This window comes from Narcine bancroftii, chromosome 12 (genome assembly GCF_036971445.1).
Source record: "Narcine bancroftii isolate sNarBan1 chromosome 12, sNarBan1.hap1, whole genome shotgun sequence".
Taxonomy (NCBI): Eukaryota; Metazoa; Chordata; class Chondrichthyes; order Torpediniformes; family Narcinidae; genus Narcine; species Narcine bancroftii.
The window spans coordinates 76,920,795-76,934,993 of NC_091480.1; the positions used below are offsets into that span (position 1 = coordinate 76,920,795).

General features: G+C 43.3%; 1 protein-coding gene across 1 annotated transcript in view; it reads right to left on the reverse strand.

The window, feature by feature from the left end:
• The window catches only part of lasp1 (LIM and SH3 protein 1), a 136,862-nt gene that overhangs the window by 80,516 nt on the left and 42,147 nt on the right, over positions 1-14,199 (reverse strand). The window contains exon 2 of the mRNA XM_069906972.1: positions 9,858-9,952. Within this exon, the coding sequence (XP_069763073.1) occupies positions 9,858-9,952 (95 nt within the window). The remainder of the gene's footprint in view (positions 1-9,857; positions 9,953-14,199) is intronic.

Below are 14,199 nucleotides of genomic sequence, written 5' to 3' on the forward strand. Positions count from 1 at the left end.
CGTGCAAACATTTCTATAAACCACCTTACAAAATAAATAAAAATAGTGCAAGAAAAAGACAAAATAAGGCAGTGACTGTGGTTCATTGTCCATTCAGGAATCTGATGGCAGTGGGGAAGAAGCTGTCCCTATGCCGCTGAGTGCTCATCTCCAGGCTCCTGTACCTTTTCCCCCAGTGGTAGTAGAATGAAGAGGACATGGCCTGGCTTCAAGGATTACTGATTAAGTTTACCTTCATTTTATAATTTACTGAAGTTGTCTGGATTTTGTTCGTCAAATCATAAACTCAACTGCAATGCAGTGATGATGGGCTGCTGGCCTTCTTGTGGATGAGATACTAAACTAGGGTGAGATATGACTAAACGGTGAGCTAGTGGAGGAACACAATGGGTCAGGTGGCATCCAGGGGTAGAAATAATCAGTCAGCTTTTCAGGTCATAGCTCTCTTACTGAGACTAAAGTAAAAAGGGGTGGTACTACGCATGTAGAGGAGGTTGGTTGGGGAGGGGCCAGAAGGTGAAAGGGATTGGACAGAAGGTGGAGGGAGAGAAAAGTACAGGTGTATGTAATGAAGAAATGGAACCAGAAAGAGATGGGGGTTTTCAAAATTTATAAAAATCAATGATCATGCCATTAGATTTAAGACTGACCAGGAGAAATAGGATGTGTTGTTCCTCACGTCTATGTTAGGCTTCACCCTGACAGTGGATCGGGAAGAGGACAGGCATCTGTGGAGAAATGGGTTGGGGAATTGAAGAGGTTGGGCCTCGGGAAGTTCAAACCCCAACCACAGATAGAGTTGTGTTGTTCAACGAAGTAGTCACCCAATCGGCATTTGGTCTCTCCAAGGCAGAGGAAGCCACACTGCATCTACTAAATGCAGTTGATAGCACTGGATAATGTACAGGTAAAGCTCTGCCTCATCTGAAAGGTCTTTTAGTGGCCCCTTAATAGAGGCGAAAGAGGAGGTGCCTTAGCTGTCTGTTCACACAATAATACAGACGTAATAAAATATTGCCCAGTGCCCCTTACAGTCAAAGAAAGAGAAGAATAAAAGAGTGCCCTTTGGAGTTACTGTGGTCTGCAGTTTCACCTCCAGCAGTCTCTCACTCTTCAAACCATCAGCAAACCGAGCCCAGATCGAAACCTCTGACACGGTAAGGAAGCCTTCAGCACCCAGGGCTCTTCGGATGCTCTTCTTGCCCTCACTATCTTCTCACATCCCGGTTCTGATGCCTGGTTCTCATGAGTCAGTCTCCAGCAACCCGCAGCCTGGTGTGAGTCCTTTGACCTCAAGTCGCGAACGACCCGCAGCCTGCGTGTGTCCTTTGGCTGCATTGCCCCTCGCTGGCCGTGGTCACTGTCCTTAGGTACATCTTCTCTGCTTCTCCTACTGGGGGTGGGGGGGAAGGTGTTCTCCCTATTACTGCTGCCCTGCACCAGTTTGTTGCTGCCCCAGAATGTGCAACCCCATGTGGCCACTGCCGAACACAGGCACCACCGTCTTGGCCCTGCCCCTATGGTCACAGGATTTTAAATAAAACACTGATGGCTCCTTTATCAGGCTGTACAAAATGGAGCCAATGGCAGTAGGTCTAGGATAGGCTATGTCTCTGCTCCCCACACTCCCAGTGTCTGCACCAGCGGCAGCACTGCCTGCACACAAACATGAAATCCCCGTGGTTGTAGTTTCTTTAAGGCCCTGGAGTACATTTATCCAACGAACACCATGAAAATAGACAGCTAGATCCCACATATTATTGCTGCTTGTGAGACCTTGCTGGATGTACAGTGGCCCATCTTAACATAAGTACAGTCATTCATTGGTAATAAAGGCCTTTGGTTTATCCAGGAAGATGCCAATCAAACAAGAACTCCTTCCTTCGGGATTTGCCACGGTCAACAGCTGCTCTAGCCCCTGGCAGCAGAAGCCAGGAATCCACGTCCAATTAAAAGCTGCAAGAATAGGCCGCACTGTTAGCGTTGGGTGACACAGTTAGTGCAATGCTGTTACAGCGCCAGCGATAAGGACAAGGGTCCAAATCCCTCGCAGTTTGTAAAGAGTCTGTACATTGTCTGCGTGGGTTCCCCAGGTGCCCCAGTTTCCTCCCACCCTTCAAAAGGTAGCAGGGGTGTAGGTCAATTGGGTGTAATTGAGCAGCACGGGCTCATGGGCCGAAAGGGCCTGTTACTGTGCTGCATGCCTAAATTTAAATTTTTAAAATTTAAAAAGAACTGGATCCTCTGCTCAACACATTTCCCAGAGCCTTGCTCTTGAAGAGCTCAATAACTGTTCCCTGCACAGGGAATGCTCAAGTTAAAATGCACAGAGCAAAGCAATGTTCATGTTAAAGAATTTCCAAATGCAGTTAAAAAGAAATTCAGACAGGGTTGCTACCCACAACTGAATAATTAGTACTGTCAGAAGGTAGGACATGGAAACACTAATCTTTTAAACGTTCCTTTCAAACATAAAGCTAAAATTATCCTTCATGCACAATCTACAAGATTGACCGATTTCACCTCTTCCGCCCTCACTGGAGGAAATAAGATATTTAAAACAGAGCTTTGCCTGCAGTGTTTTTAAGATGTACTCTCTGTACACAAATAAATAACCCGCACGTCTCATAACCCACAGTTTCCATCCTCCACGCTGAACACCTAGTCCCTCTATCAACACCAGTAAGTTTGTTCAACACAACGTCTCCAGAGGCACCGAGCACTGTGGATTCCCCACAAACCTACATTGCATCCTGTGTTGATGCCTTCACTATCTCTGGGCCAAACCATGGAACTCCCCATCCATCACCATGGGACTGCCTTTACCACACAAATTGCAGTTGTTGAAAAGCCAACTCACCACCAGCTTCCCACAGGCAGTTTAGGTAATCGTATTCTTCAGGTCTTACCATTTAAGTGTCACCCTCTCTCCGCTTGTGTGAACACAGACTCTTCCACCATTGCATCCATCCTTTCCAATGCAGAACACACAAGGATGAAGAAAGTGGCAAACCCACCCAAGTCCATCACAGGCCCGTTGAAGACATCTACATGAGTCGTATCCTCAAGGAAGCAGCCAACATCATAAAGGATCCCCATCACCCTGGTCACATTTTCCTTTCACTGCTACCTTCAGGCAGATGGTATCCAAAGTCCCACATCTGTATGTTCAAGAACAGCTTTTCCCCCAACAGCTATCAGGTTCTTGAATCTTCCCCATATTACCCTGACTATAACACTACACCAGGATCAAAGAACTGTCTGCACCTTTGAAATATCACATTTTTATTGTGCTAACTGGAATTCTGAATATTTATCTATCTTTTTATAGATTGTATTTTTTTTCCTCGTGTGGTAATTTATATACAGTAAAATCTCCGGTATCCAACACCTACAGAAATTGCAGATGCTGGATATACACTCTTCCTAGTTGCCTGAGACACATTCTTCCTATGCCTAACTAATACACCTGCATTAAGAATAAATGGTTTAAAAAAACAAAAGACAGTTCAAAATGTAATTTGAAAAAAAAATCAGTATTGTAGTCCTTAATTATGTAAAGCTCATTTTAATCAGGTGATATCTGTAACTTACAAAATTTAAATTCGAACCTCAGTCGCTGGCACTGTAACAGCATTGCATGAAACGCTACACTAACATGCTACCATCATAATTACCCCCCCCTCCTCTCAAGTTTACAGATAAAGCCTTACTAATATACTTAACCCTGATAAAGATTTTTACTGGGCAGGGATAGGGAGACACTTTGGGAGAGTTGCTCCAGGGGTGAGTGGCATCAGACGGTTCTTCATCCTCGGCGCCGCCATTTTATTCAAACACACCTTTATTCAAACAACTGCAGTGGGTGGGGCATGACCGGGGCGCTCCACTGGGTGAACATTGGCTCCCATCTTCACCAAGGGGTTGTGTGTTGCTTTGGAGAACATTTACTTTTACAATTTTAAACTTTTATTTTAATTTTTATTTAGTCTTATTTGTTTATTCCATTGGTTTTTTTTTCCCGGTTGCTTGAATTCTGGATTCTGGGGGTTTTACTCGCTACTGCTTATTAGTGTATTTTACATACATGTATAGCTGCATCAAGGAAGAAAACTTCAGTGGATTTGTACATTGTACTTATGTATATGTCAATAAACTCTCTTCATCATCTCACCTCCAAATACCTTTGTGGCCAATAAACAAAATACGACTGAGAATAACTTGCTTCCATTCTGGATTTGTGAGCTCCAATACAACCGATGAGGGAACCGGCAGACTCTTCCACAGATGAAGTGGGAGCTGCTTGGGTGGGCAGATGTATCGTTTACTCAACCCTGGTCTCACCCGATCAGAAATATTTCCTCATTCTACCCACCCATTCCCTGCCCTCTCTGCAACATAAAACCTAGCTTCCCAGTGTCCGACCATGTCTCTCTCCGCACCTGCTGCTTGATCTGCTGAGTGTTTCTTGCATTTTCTGATTTGACACTCGTTATTTGGGAAAAAAAATCATTCAATTAATTCCCTTCCCTAGGACTTTTGTCAAGGCCCATAATTTATTTTTCCTTGAAATATTCAAGCAAAATGGTCAAGTTCACTCAAAAGGTCAAAATAGCCTACCCCGTAGCCCAGTTTTGTTCCCTTAAATATCTTCAGCGAAGTCCAGCAGTCAGTGCATTCCATACCCGCTAACTCATTGCTTGGAAAATTCAGAGATTACAAGTGACAAACAGGTTACGGATGTAATTAAAACAAAACATTTCCTTTGGACCATTAAATACCAAACAGGATGAGGAAAGAAAATGGCTGAGGAAAAGGAAAAGTAAATCCTCAGAGAGGCACTGAAAAAGGCAAAGTGAAATGTGAATTTAAAGACTTGCTGAAACTAATCAAGGCAAGCATCAATAAATAAAAACAGAAGTAGAAAGCTCAGACCAGGAGCAAGCATTAGATTATGTTTTAAACAAGAAAGGTGCCAATAATCAGTGGCGTCACTTGGGCTGGTGTCACCCAGTGCGGTAACTCATGGTGTCACCTCCCCCCACCTGTATGGACCTCCACCTTCTCCCGTACCAGACCATACAGAATCCTTAATAATGATTTTTGTACTAATGTTACTTGGAAATCGTAATTCCCATATATCAATGACAATAGTGGTGAGGTAAACAACTAGCAAAATTTAAATTACACCTTTAAATTACAATATGTACAGCCTAAATGTATCTACATTTACACAGTTTCATGTGGTTAAAGTGAAAAAATATAGAATAATATGTGATATAGTTGCAAATTGATTAAATGTAATATTTCTTTGATTGTATGAATACTAACACCAAAATTGTTCTGTAAAATCTTTCTACATTGAATTACATTATTAGTAACTGAGCTGAAACCTTTTTTCTCCTTCTTTTCCTTTAATTACTACTTCATTCCCCCAAAAAGCTATTGATATCGGTTCACAAATATCAATGACCACGATACTGTAGCTAAAACATCAGAAAATTTGACAAAAGCAGCGACTGTAAAAACGCCAGCAGCAATGAAAACAACAGCGCATGCTTATAGCGCGTTCAGACGAAATCCCATGATTTGAAGCATCGTTGTAATCGAGTAATAACAGCTCCGACATTAGAAGGTTCAAAAAGTAAATGAGTGTCGACTTTTAGCTTGTAGGTATATTGATACATGTACGCTGGGGTTACAAAAAATTATTTTTGTTGTTAGAACTAACTACAGGGATATTTTTATTAAAAATAATAAATTTCTGCTGAAACACTGCACAAAACTTTTTATAGTCAGTCATTATGGCGTCACCCCTTCTGATGGTGTCACCCGGTGCAGACTGCACCCACCTCATGACACCAGTGCCAATAGCCATCTCCATGGTCTCAAAGCATTCAGGGCAGGACCTCACCGCCCGATTTGGAAGCTGTACCTCTTTGGACTGCAAGGCTCTGCAGAGGATAGTGAAGTCAGCGGAAAAGATCATTGGGGGCTCTCTTTCTATCATGAAGGACATTTACAACACTTAATGCAGGCGAAAGGCAATAAACGTTTGTGAAGGACTCACACACCCCTCATGTAAACAGTTCTTCCCTTCTGCCCTTACATCCAGATTGGACAAGAGCTTCCCCCCCCCACCCCACCACCCCAAGCCACCAGACTCCTGAACTCCCAGAACATTTGGGGATTGGGTACCATGGACTGTTAATGTATACATCTTAATATTTTAAACGTGTTGAACTTCTATTCTAACTTATATTTAAGTAAATATGCTCCGTGGTCCTGGAGAAATGCTATCTTGTCTTTACCATGTGAGCATGGCATGAATGACAAATAAAGGTGACTTGACTTGACTTCTATTGAGATTGCATTCGGAGAAATTTCCAATGCAGGAAGAAGTACAAGCAGCATTTACCCATCGTGGTTAACCATGAAAGTCTGCAGACTCTCCATTGTTGGTTAATCTACAAAAATGCTGGAGAAACTGAGCAGGTCATGAAGAGTTCTTTATGGCAAAGATACAAAACCAATGTTTCAGGCCCAGGCCCTTCGTCAAGGTATGAGCAAAAAGCAGGCAAGCGGCTACATAGAACAGTGAGGGTAGGGGCAGCAGCATAGGCAAGAGATCACAGGTGGATATGAGTGAGAGGGCAAAAGGAATAAAAAATGATGGGACTGCATGTTGTTTAATCCAACCAAATGCATGGGATTAAGATTTACATTCACTGTTGACCAGGAATAGCCAAATAGACAATGTGGCGCAAGAGCAAGTCAGAGGCTAGGCATCCGGTGGTGAGTAACTCACCTCCAACTCCTGAAAGCATGTCTCTTATCTGCATGAGTCAACTTGGGATACTCCCCACTTGCCTGGATGAATGTAGCTTCAATAACACTCAATAAGCTCCACCATACAGTCAGAGAACCACACAGCAAGGAACTGGCCCTTCTGTCCAACTCAGCATTCTGGGCTAGCCCTCTACCCTTCTAAATCCTTCCTAACTGTTTATCTGTACAGATGTCTTCCAAACATCATCACTGTACTAAGTAAAAACACAAAGCTGTGGATACTCAGCAAGTCAAACAATGTACTTTATAGAGCAAAGATAAAAGATACAGAGCCAACGTTTAGGGCTTGAGCTCTTCATCAAGGTATGAGAAAAATGTAGACAGGTGCCTGAACAAAATGGTGGGGAGAAGGGCAGGGGGAGGAGCACAGTCCCACAGACAGGAGGTAATAGGTGGATAAGGAAGGGAGGGTACACCAGCAAGTGAGGTGGGGGGGGGGGGGGAATGGTTCTGTGAGGGAAGGGATAGAGAGCTGGAGAAAAGACAAGAGGGATAGGGAAGGGAGGGAGAACGGGGAGTGGTCCAGCAGAAACCGGAGAAGTTGACATTAATACCATCCAGTTGGAGGGGGCATAAGACGGAATATTAGGTGGTCTCCCCTTTACAGGTGGCCTTGGTTTGGCAGTGCATGAGGTCACGTCAGTGTGGGAGTGAGGCGCAAAATTAAAATGGATGGCCACTGGGAGATCCTATCCCCCTCCCCCCCACCCCACCATTTTATTCAGCTGCCTGCCTACATTTTGCTCATACCTTGATGACTCCTTGGATCGTACCTTCCAGTGCCACAACCCCTACTAGCTGGAAGGACAAGGGCAGCAGAAGCCTAGCAACATCTCCACCAGGAGAGTCCTCCAATTCACTCACCTTCCTAACTCAGAAGTATATTCCCACTCCTTCGCCAACACTTGACAGGCAGTTAAATTCTATTTTGACAACTGGAGCTGTCTGTTAATTGCACAATACAAGGCTCTACAAATGGGAACCGAAAATGGACATCATAAAAACATAACGGTAATTTGTTCATCAAGATTTTGGACCAAACTCCTTTGCCTTTGTCAAACTAGTGCGGGAGGACCATTTATTTAGCCAAGGTGGCAGTGCTGCTGTAAAGGCAGTGCCGCCACTGGTGTGGACCTGGGGAGCGGAGACACAGAGCTCCCCCACGGAGTCCTACCACCTGGTCCTAATGCTGACATTTTAAACGGCCCGTTAACAGAACTAACGGTGTTTTTATTTAAAATCCTGCAACTGTGGGGCCCAAATTTGGTGGCGTCTATGCTGTCCACAGTCTCGGGAGGTTGCAAACTCTGTGGATCAGTGGACCAGCACAGGGCAATGCTAATGGCTGGCCCGTAGAGAAGGAGCAGAGGAGACAACCCTACAGGAAGGTAACCATGGCAGCAGTCTAGCGAGGGGCTCCGCAGTTAAAGGATCCACACAGGCGGCTGGAGACTGGCTCATGGGAACCAGGTAATGGAACCAGGATTTGAGAGGGTGCTGAAGGCAAGAAGAGCTCCTGAAAGGCCTTGGGTGCTAAAGACTTCCTGATTATACCAGACGTCTGGAGCTCAGGTTGCCAACGGAGAGAACAGAAGTCCGAGTGTCTGCAGAGGATGCGAGAGCACTGGAGGCAAATCCACGGACACTCATTGATTCTAAATGTTCTCTCTTTGCTTCTTTTTCCCTGACTGTAAGGGACACCAGTCAATTTTAATTGGAACTTTTGGTCTGCCTTAAGGAAATTTCATGTAATATTACATTTTCTGTGTTATTACACAACAATATAATAAACTTGAATCTTGAAAAAGGTGGCCTGCACCACAAAATAGTTTAACCCAGCTTGGCCTCTAGGATTCCCTGAAATGGGATTTGAAATTGGAGTGAGGAACTTTACCCCTATAGAGCCAAGCTTCCCAATCAGGTGTCAGGAGGCAGCTAGGAAAACAAAATATCATGTCCCTCGAGATGGCATAGATTAGGCCTTTCGATTTCATTACTACATGGTAGTACCTATGGCATAGCCAGGTACTGTGGCACTGTGTACTACCAAGAGAACACAGAAGAACTAAGGAAGAGAGGGATCACAAAGGCATTGTCCATTAAAATCTGTTCATACTGGCACCACAAAGAGCTCTTCCTTCTAAAACCTGCTATTCAACCAAAAGGCATAGATAAGGTGGGCAGTCCATGCCTTTATCCCCAGGGCAGGAGTAGCAAACAGAACAGGACATTTGTACAAATGAAGGGAGGAAAGTTTAGGGGTTAAGTTCATTCCCCCCCCCCCCCCCCACAGAGAGTTGTGGGTGCCAGGAATGCTTTGCCAGGGGTGGTGGTGGAGGCATCCAAGAGACTCAAATGAAAGAAAAATAGAGGGATATGAGGTAGGAAGGGCTTTTTTTTTGGTAGGAATATAAAGGCTAGCACAACATCGAGGGCAGAAGGGCCTGTACTGTGCTGTAGCTATCTACGTTCTATAACCAGACAGGATGCAACATGTCTGGTCAGGCTCAGCTTCAATCTTGTACCAAAGGAGAGCTCTTTCCACTGAATCCGCACCTGACACATCAAGCTGGCAGTCTCACCAATTACTAACCTTCGCACAATAGAACAAATATGACTCATCAAGCTAAATTTTAAATTTAGACATACGGCACAGTAACAGACCCTTTCGGCTCATGAAACAGTGCCACCCAATTACACCCAATTGACCTACAACCCCCCAGTATTTAAAGGGTGGGAGGAAACTGGGCCCATGGGGAAAACCCACGCAGATACGGGGAGAGCATGCAAACTCCTTAATGACAGCGCAGGATTCAAACCCCGGTCCTGATCACTGGTGCTGCAACAGCGTTGCGCTAACCGCTGCATTAATAGTGTCGCCACTAAACTGACACAAACGTGCAACCGTCAGTTGCCCTAGACACCGGCCCCACCTGGCCTCAGGATCAACATACGGCTTCAGATGAGGTAACACACCATCAGGGCCACAGGAGTGGATAAGTACTTACGCATTGCAATAAGGCTTCTTATCATATCCTTTGTAGTTCTTCATGTTTAGAGTCATTTTGCAGGTTTCACATTGGAAGCATGCTTTATGCCAGTACTACAACAAGAACAGAAAATAAAAGCATATTGTTAATTCCATTGTAAGAAAGCAAATTTTATTTTTTTTTAAAGGACATACACAGGCACAGTAACAGGCCCTTTCGGCCCATGAACCCATTCGCCTGATTACATCCAATTGACCTGCAACCCCAGTATATTTTGAATAGTGGGAATAAACCAACACAGATATGGGGAGAATGTACAATCAGCACTGGATTCAAAGCCCATTTGTTGGCCTTGTAACCACTAGCTAACTGTGTGCCGCCCATCTCTTAATTGTGATCCACATTATTTCCGTCTGGAATTTTCAATCACATGACCTCCTTTCTGTCAGCCTCCTCCTCTTCCTCCAGCTCAGTTTGGTCATCGCATGCATTTCCCCCACCACGTCTCACTTCCTTAGCCACATGGAAAAGGAAGTTATCAGATTGGATAGTTTTGGTCCCAAAAGGTTTCACATTGGAGCATGACCAGGTGGAATGTAAAAAGGTTCCTGTTTCTTCAGCGCATCCAAGACATATATCCGATAAATTAGAATTTAATATGTGCAACTTCTGCAGGGTAAGTTATAGCTGATGCAAGAAGTTATATTGCATTTACATTAATTGTACTGGTCATGCAGTCCTGACAGAAATCAGACTAGATCTTATCAGCAATACTAATATTCAAGTCTGATTCCCATCTTTGCTTTGATTTATATCACTTGGGAGTGCCCGATTAATGTAAGGAATGCATTGTAGATGTAAACTTCCTGGTGTTCCCCCTTTGAATCAGAAATTCCATTTTGCTGCAGTCTGGTAACATCATGGTCAGTCCTAATGCATCTCTGAAAAAAGCTCTTAAATGAAGAAGCAGAAAATTGTGTTGTTAGGAATACTATATCCATTTTTTAACTGCTCAAATGACACAAGTTGTCCTTGCACATAATAATCTTCTACATCCCTGATTCCTTTGCGGGACCAGGTATGTAGAATCTTATTATCCATTATTAAAGGAATTAATCTATTTTGAGTCAAGGGGATTTTTGGAAACATTTTTCCTTTTCCAATTAAATTATTCAATTTATACCAAGTATCCAGAAAATGTTTTGTTAGAGATGAGTCTTTTCCTCCAGAAATAGATTTAGTGTCCTATTTACACAAAAGATCTTCTGCTATTCTCTATCTGACTTTGGGCAGTTCAATTTCCACCCATGAAGTCCTTCCATCAAAGAGAGAAGTAACAAATTTCATCTGCGCCACCCAATAGTAATATTTAAAAGGAGTTGTAAACACCACCCCCACCCCCATATAGTATTTCCAAGTTAGTTTTTCCATGCAGACTCTGGCTAACTTAACATTCCAAAGAAACTTTCTAACCAATTTATTCAAATTGGTAATGGTATTGGAAGAGGTACTGGACACGCAGAAGTATATTCATTTTAACACAATTAACTCTTCCAATCAAAGTTATCAGAAGTTATCCATTTATTTTGTTACGAGCTTCTGTTTTAGTAAAATGAGATTATCATTATAAGGGCTAGTACAGACAGGAGGAACTGAATGGTCACAGTTAACATTTAACACAAGCACAACACAAGTCACAGCCCAGCGACAATTCGATACATTGGAAAAACTGAGGGAAGGCTTCTCACAGGCTGTTCCAGGTTGAATACATTTGCAAAGACATTGTGATTTTGCCAGGGAGAACCATGCTGATGGCTGCAGAGGGAACAGCTCTTTGAAGCAAGTCTTGTGGCCAGCCATTCTATGGAATTCAGAGCAAAGCATGTCCTGTGAATGACTGGGCCTTTTCAATGGATTGACCTATGCCAGGAGGGTCTTTTTGGGAAGCAAAGTGCTTCATTTTGAGTGTGACTAATAGTGAAGCTCACTCGGAGAGACCGGTGCCAGGGTCTTGGAAGCTTCGTGGAGGTCGCCCAGTTCGAGTCTTGCCCACAAAGGATCAGGAGTGTTATGACCACAGCTCATGTGGATAGACATTTCTTCAAAGACAATGCAAGGAGAATTCGTGAATCTGTAGCAGCCACATCTCCAGTCTTCCCATCAGTTCAATATTAATTCTGGGCATCAAATTTCAAAGGCCCATGATTCAACACTGAATTTGAAAGACTGAAGTTTGAAGTAACTTTCTAGACTTTGGCCTGGACTGTACACACACTAGTACACCTTCACATAGTTGGGGATAGATTTAGTGTTCAGGATAGTTTAAAAGTTAACACTATAGTTTTAAAATTAAACACTGTCTGGTTCATTGCTGCTCGTTACACATGGTTTGTAACAAAATAAATCTTCTTAAGCAGGGGGGACAATAATGATTTGAAAAATTTATATAAAATGAACTATCTGTTTGAATTCCCAAGTACTTAATCTCAATCTTTGCCCATCTAAATTGCATATTTCTTTGACAATTTGTAAAATCCCCATCAATTAATGGCATAATCTCACTTTTGTCCCAATTTATTTTATACCCAGAGACCCTCCTGTAACCTTCCAGTTGCAAATGCGTGCAGCTTTTGCAAAGAAGTTTCCAGTTCTGTTAGATCTATTAATACATCATCTGCAAACAGATTGATCTCATGTTCATCTTGGTCAACCCTGAACCCCTTGATGTTGGATCTCGTCGAATAATTTCCTCCAAAGGTTCTATAGCCAGTATGAAAAGAGCTGGAGATAACGGACATCCTTGTCTGCTTGATCTGGACAGTGGGAATGCTAGAGATACTTGCCCATTTTTCACAACTCTGGCCTTAGGTTCATTGTAGCCTCTGGCAGCCTTGAGCCCTCATCTGTGGTTTGACATGGTGCAGATAACCCAGCAAGATGGAAATTACATGACTACAATTAGCAGGGAGGGGTATATGGCAGGAGTAGACTAATCAGCTTGCCAAAGAAATCACTCAACCCATGGACAGAGTCCTTTTATCTTCAGTGTTCTTTGACCAGCCACTCACAGCTGCTCTTGCACAGAAAAATAGTCTTTGCTACAACTGGAGCCATGCTATAGTTTATGCTCCACATTAACCTCCTTCATCCTAACTTATCTACTGTATACAAGTGTGCAATCATCAAATTATGTGGACCAATTTTTAGGGTAAAATTGAGGGGGGGTCGACTATTAAACATATACGACTTTTGAACTCAGTAAGTACCTCCGTCATTCAAGGTGTCAGGAGCTCGGATGGGTGGGCGGGACTGGTGGTAAGCCCTCATTGACATCCTCGGGAACTTGGATGAGCAAGCGTCCAGGCCCTAGGCGAGAGTCTGCGTTTTGGACCACGGGAGCACAGATGGCCAGGACCTAGAAGAGTCCACGTTCAGGGTGTCGGGAGCTTGTGTGGGCAGTGCGGGACCTAGGTAAGAGTCCACAGTCAGGATGTCGGGAACACGGATGGGTGGGCAGGCGGCCAGGACCTAGCTGAGAGTCTACGGTCAGGACGTCGGGAGCTCAGATGGGCGAGTGGCCAAAAAAAGGTCGACTTTTACATGCAATCAACTATTACACATATATACAGTAACCTTAAAGCATTCACCACACACAAACATATATTAATAGAGCCTTTAATGCAGTAAATTGTCCTACAACACTTTACCAGGACCAAACCATGACTGTTATCAGCTTTATTATTCACGTGTACTTTGTTCTCAAAAGGATGAAAGCACATGATTAAAAACTGTATTCCACACAGTCATCAAGGGTTACATTGTCTTCACACACAGGCAGAAATCATGGCAATAAGATTTATTGTCAAAGGTAAGACAACAAAGAGGGGAAAACTGATAGAGGTTTATAAAATTAGGAGTGGTATCAATAAGCAATCAAACTTTTTCCTCGGGTAATACAAACACTCTGACTCAACTGTTCATTTAATAATATATTTATTTTAATATTTGTAAATAAGTATTGTGCACGTGTATTGTTTGTCTGAATGGGTGTGCGTCTGTATGTGTGTTCACAGTGTGCTGCACCGAGGACCGGAGAACGAGTTTTGTTGGATTGTACTTGTACAATTGGATCATTAATGAATTTGAACTTGAACTTTAAAAAAAGTCACATACTAGACTTGCATACAGCACGGTAACAAGCCATTTTGGCCCACCAGTCCGTGCCGCCCAATTAACCTACACCTCCGGTACGTATTCGTGGGCCAAAATGTCTGTCTTCTACATTAAGAATTAAAAGGTTGGCCACTCCTGTACTAGAGGATGTGCATTTAAGGTAGGGGGAAGGGGCAAGTTTTTTATT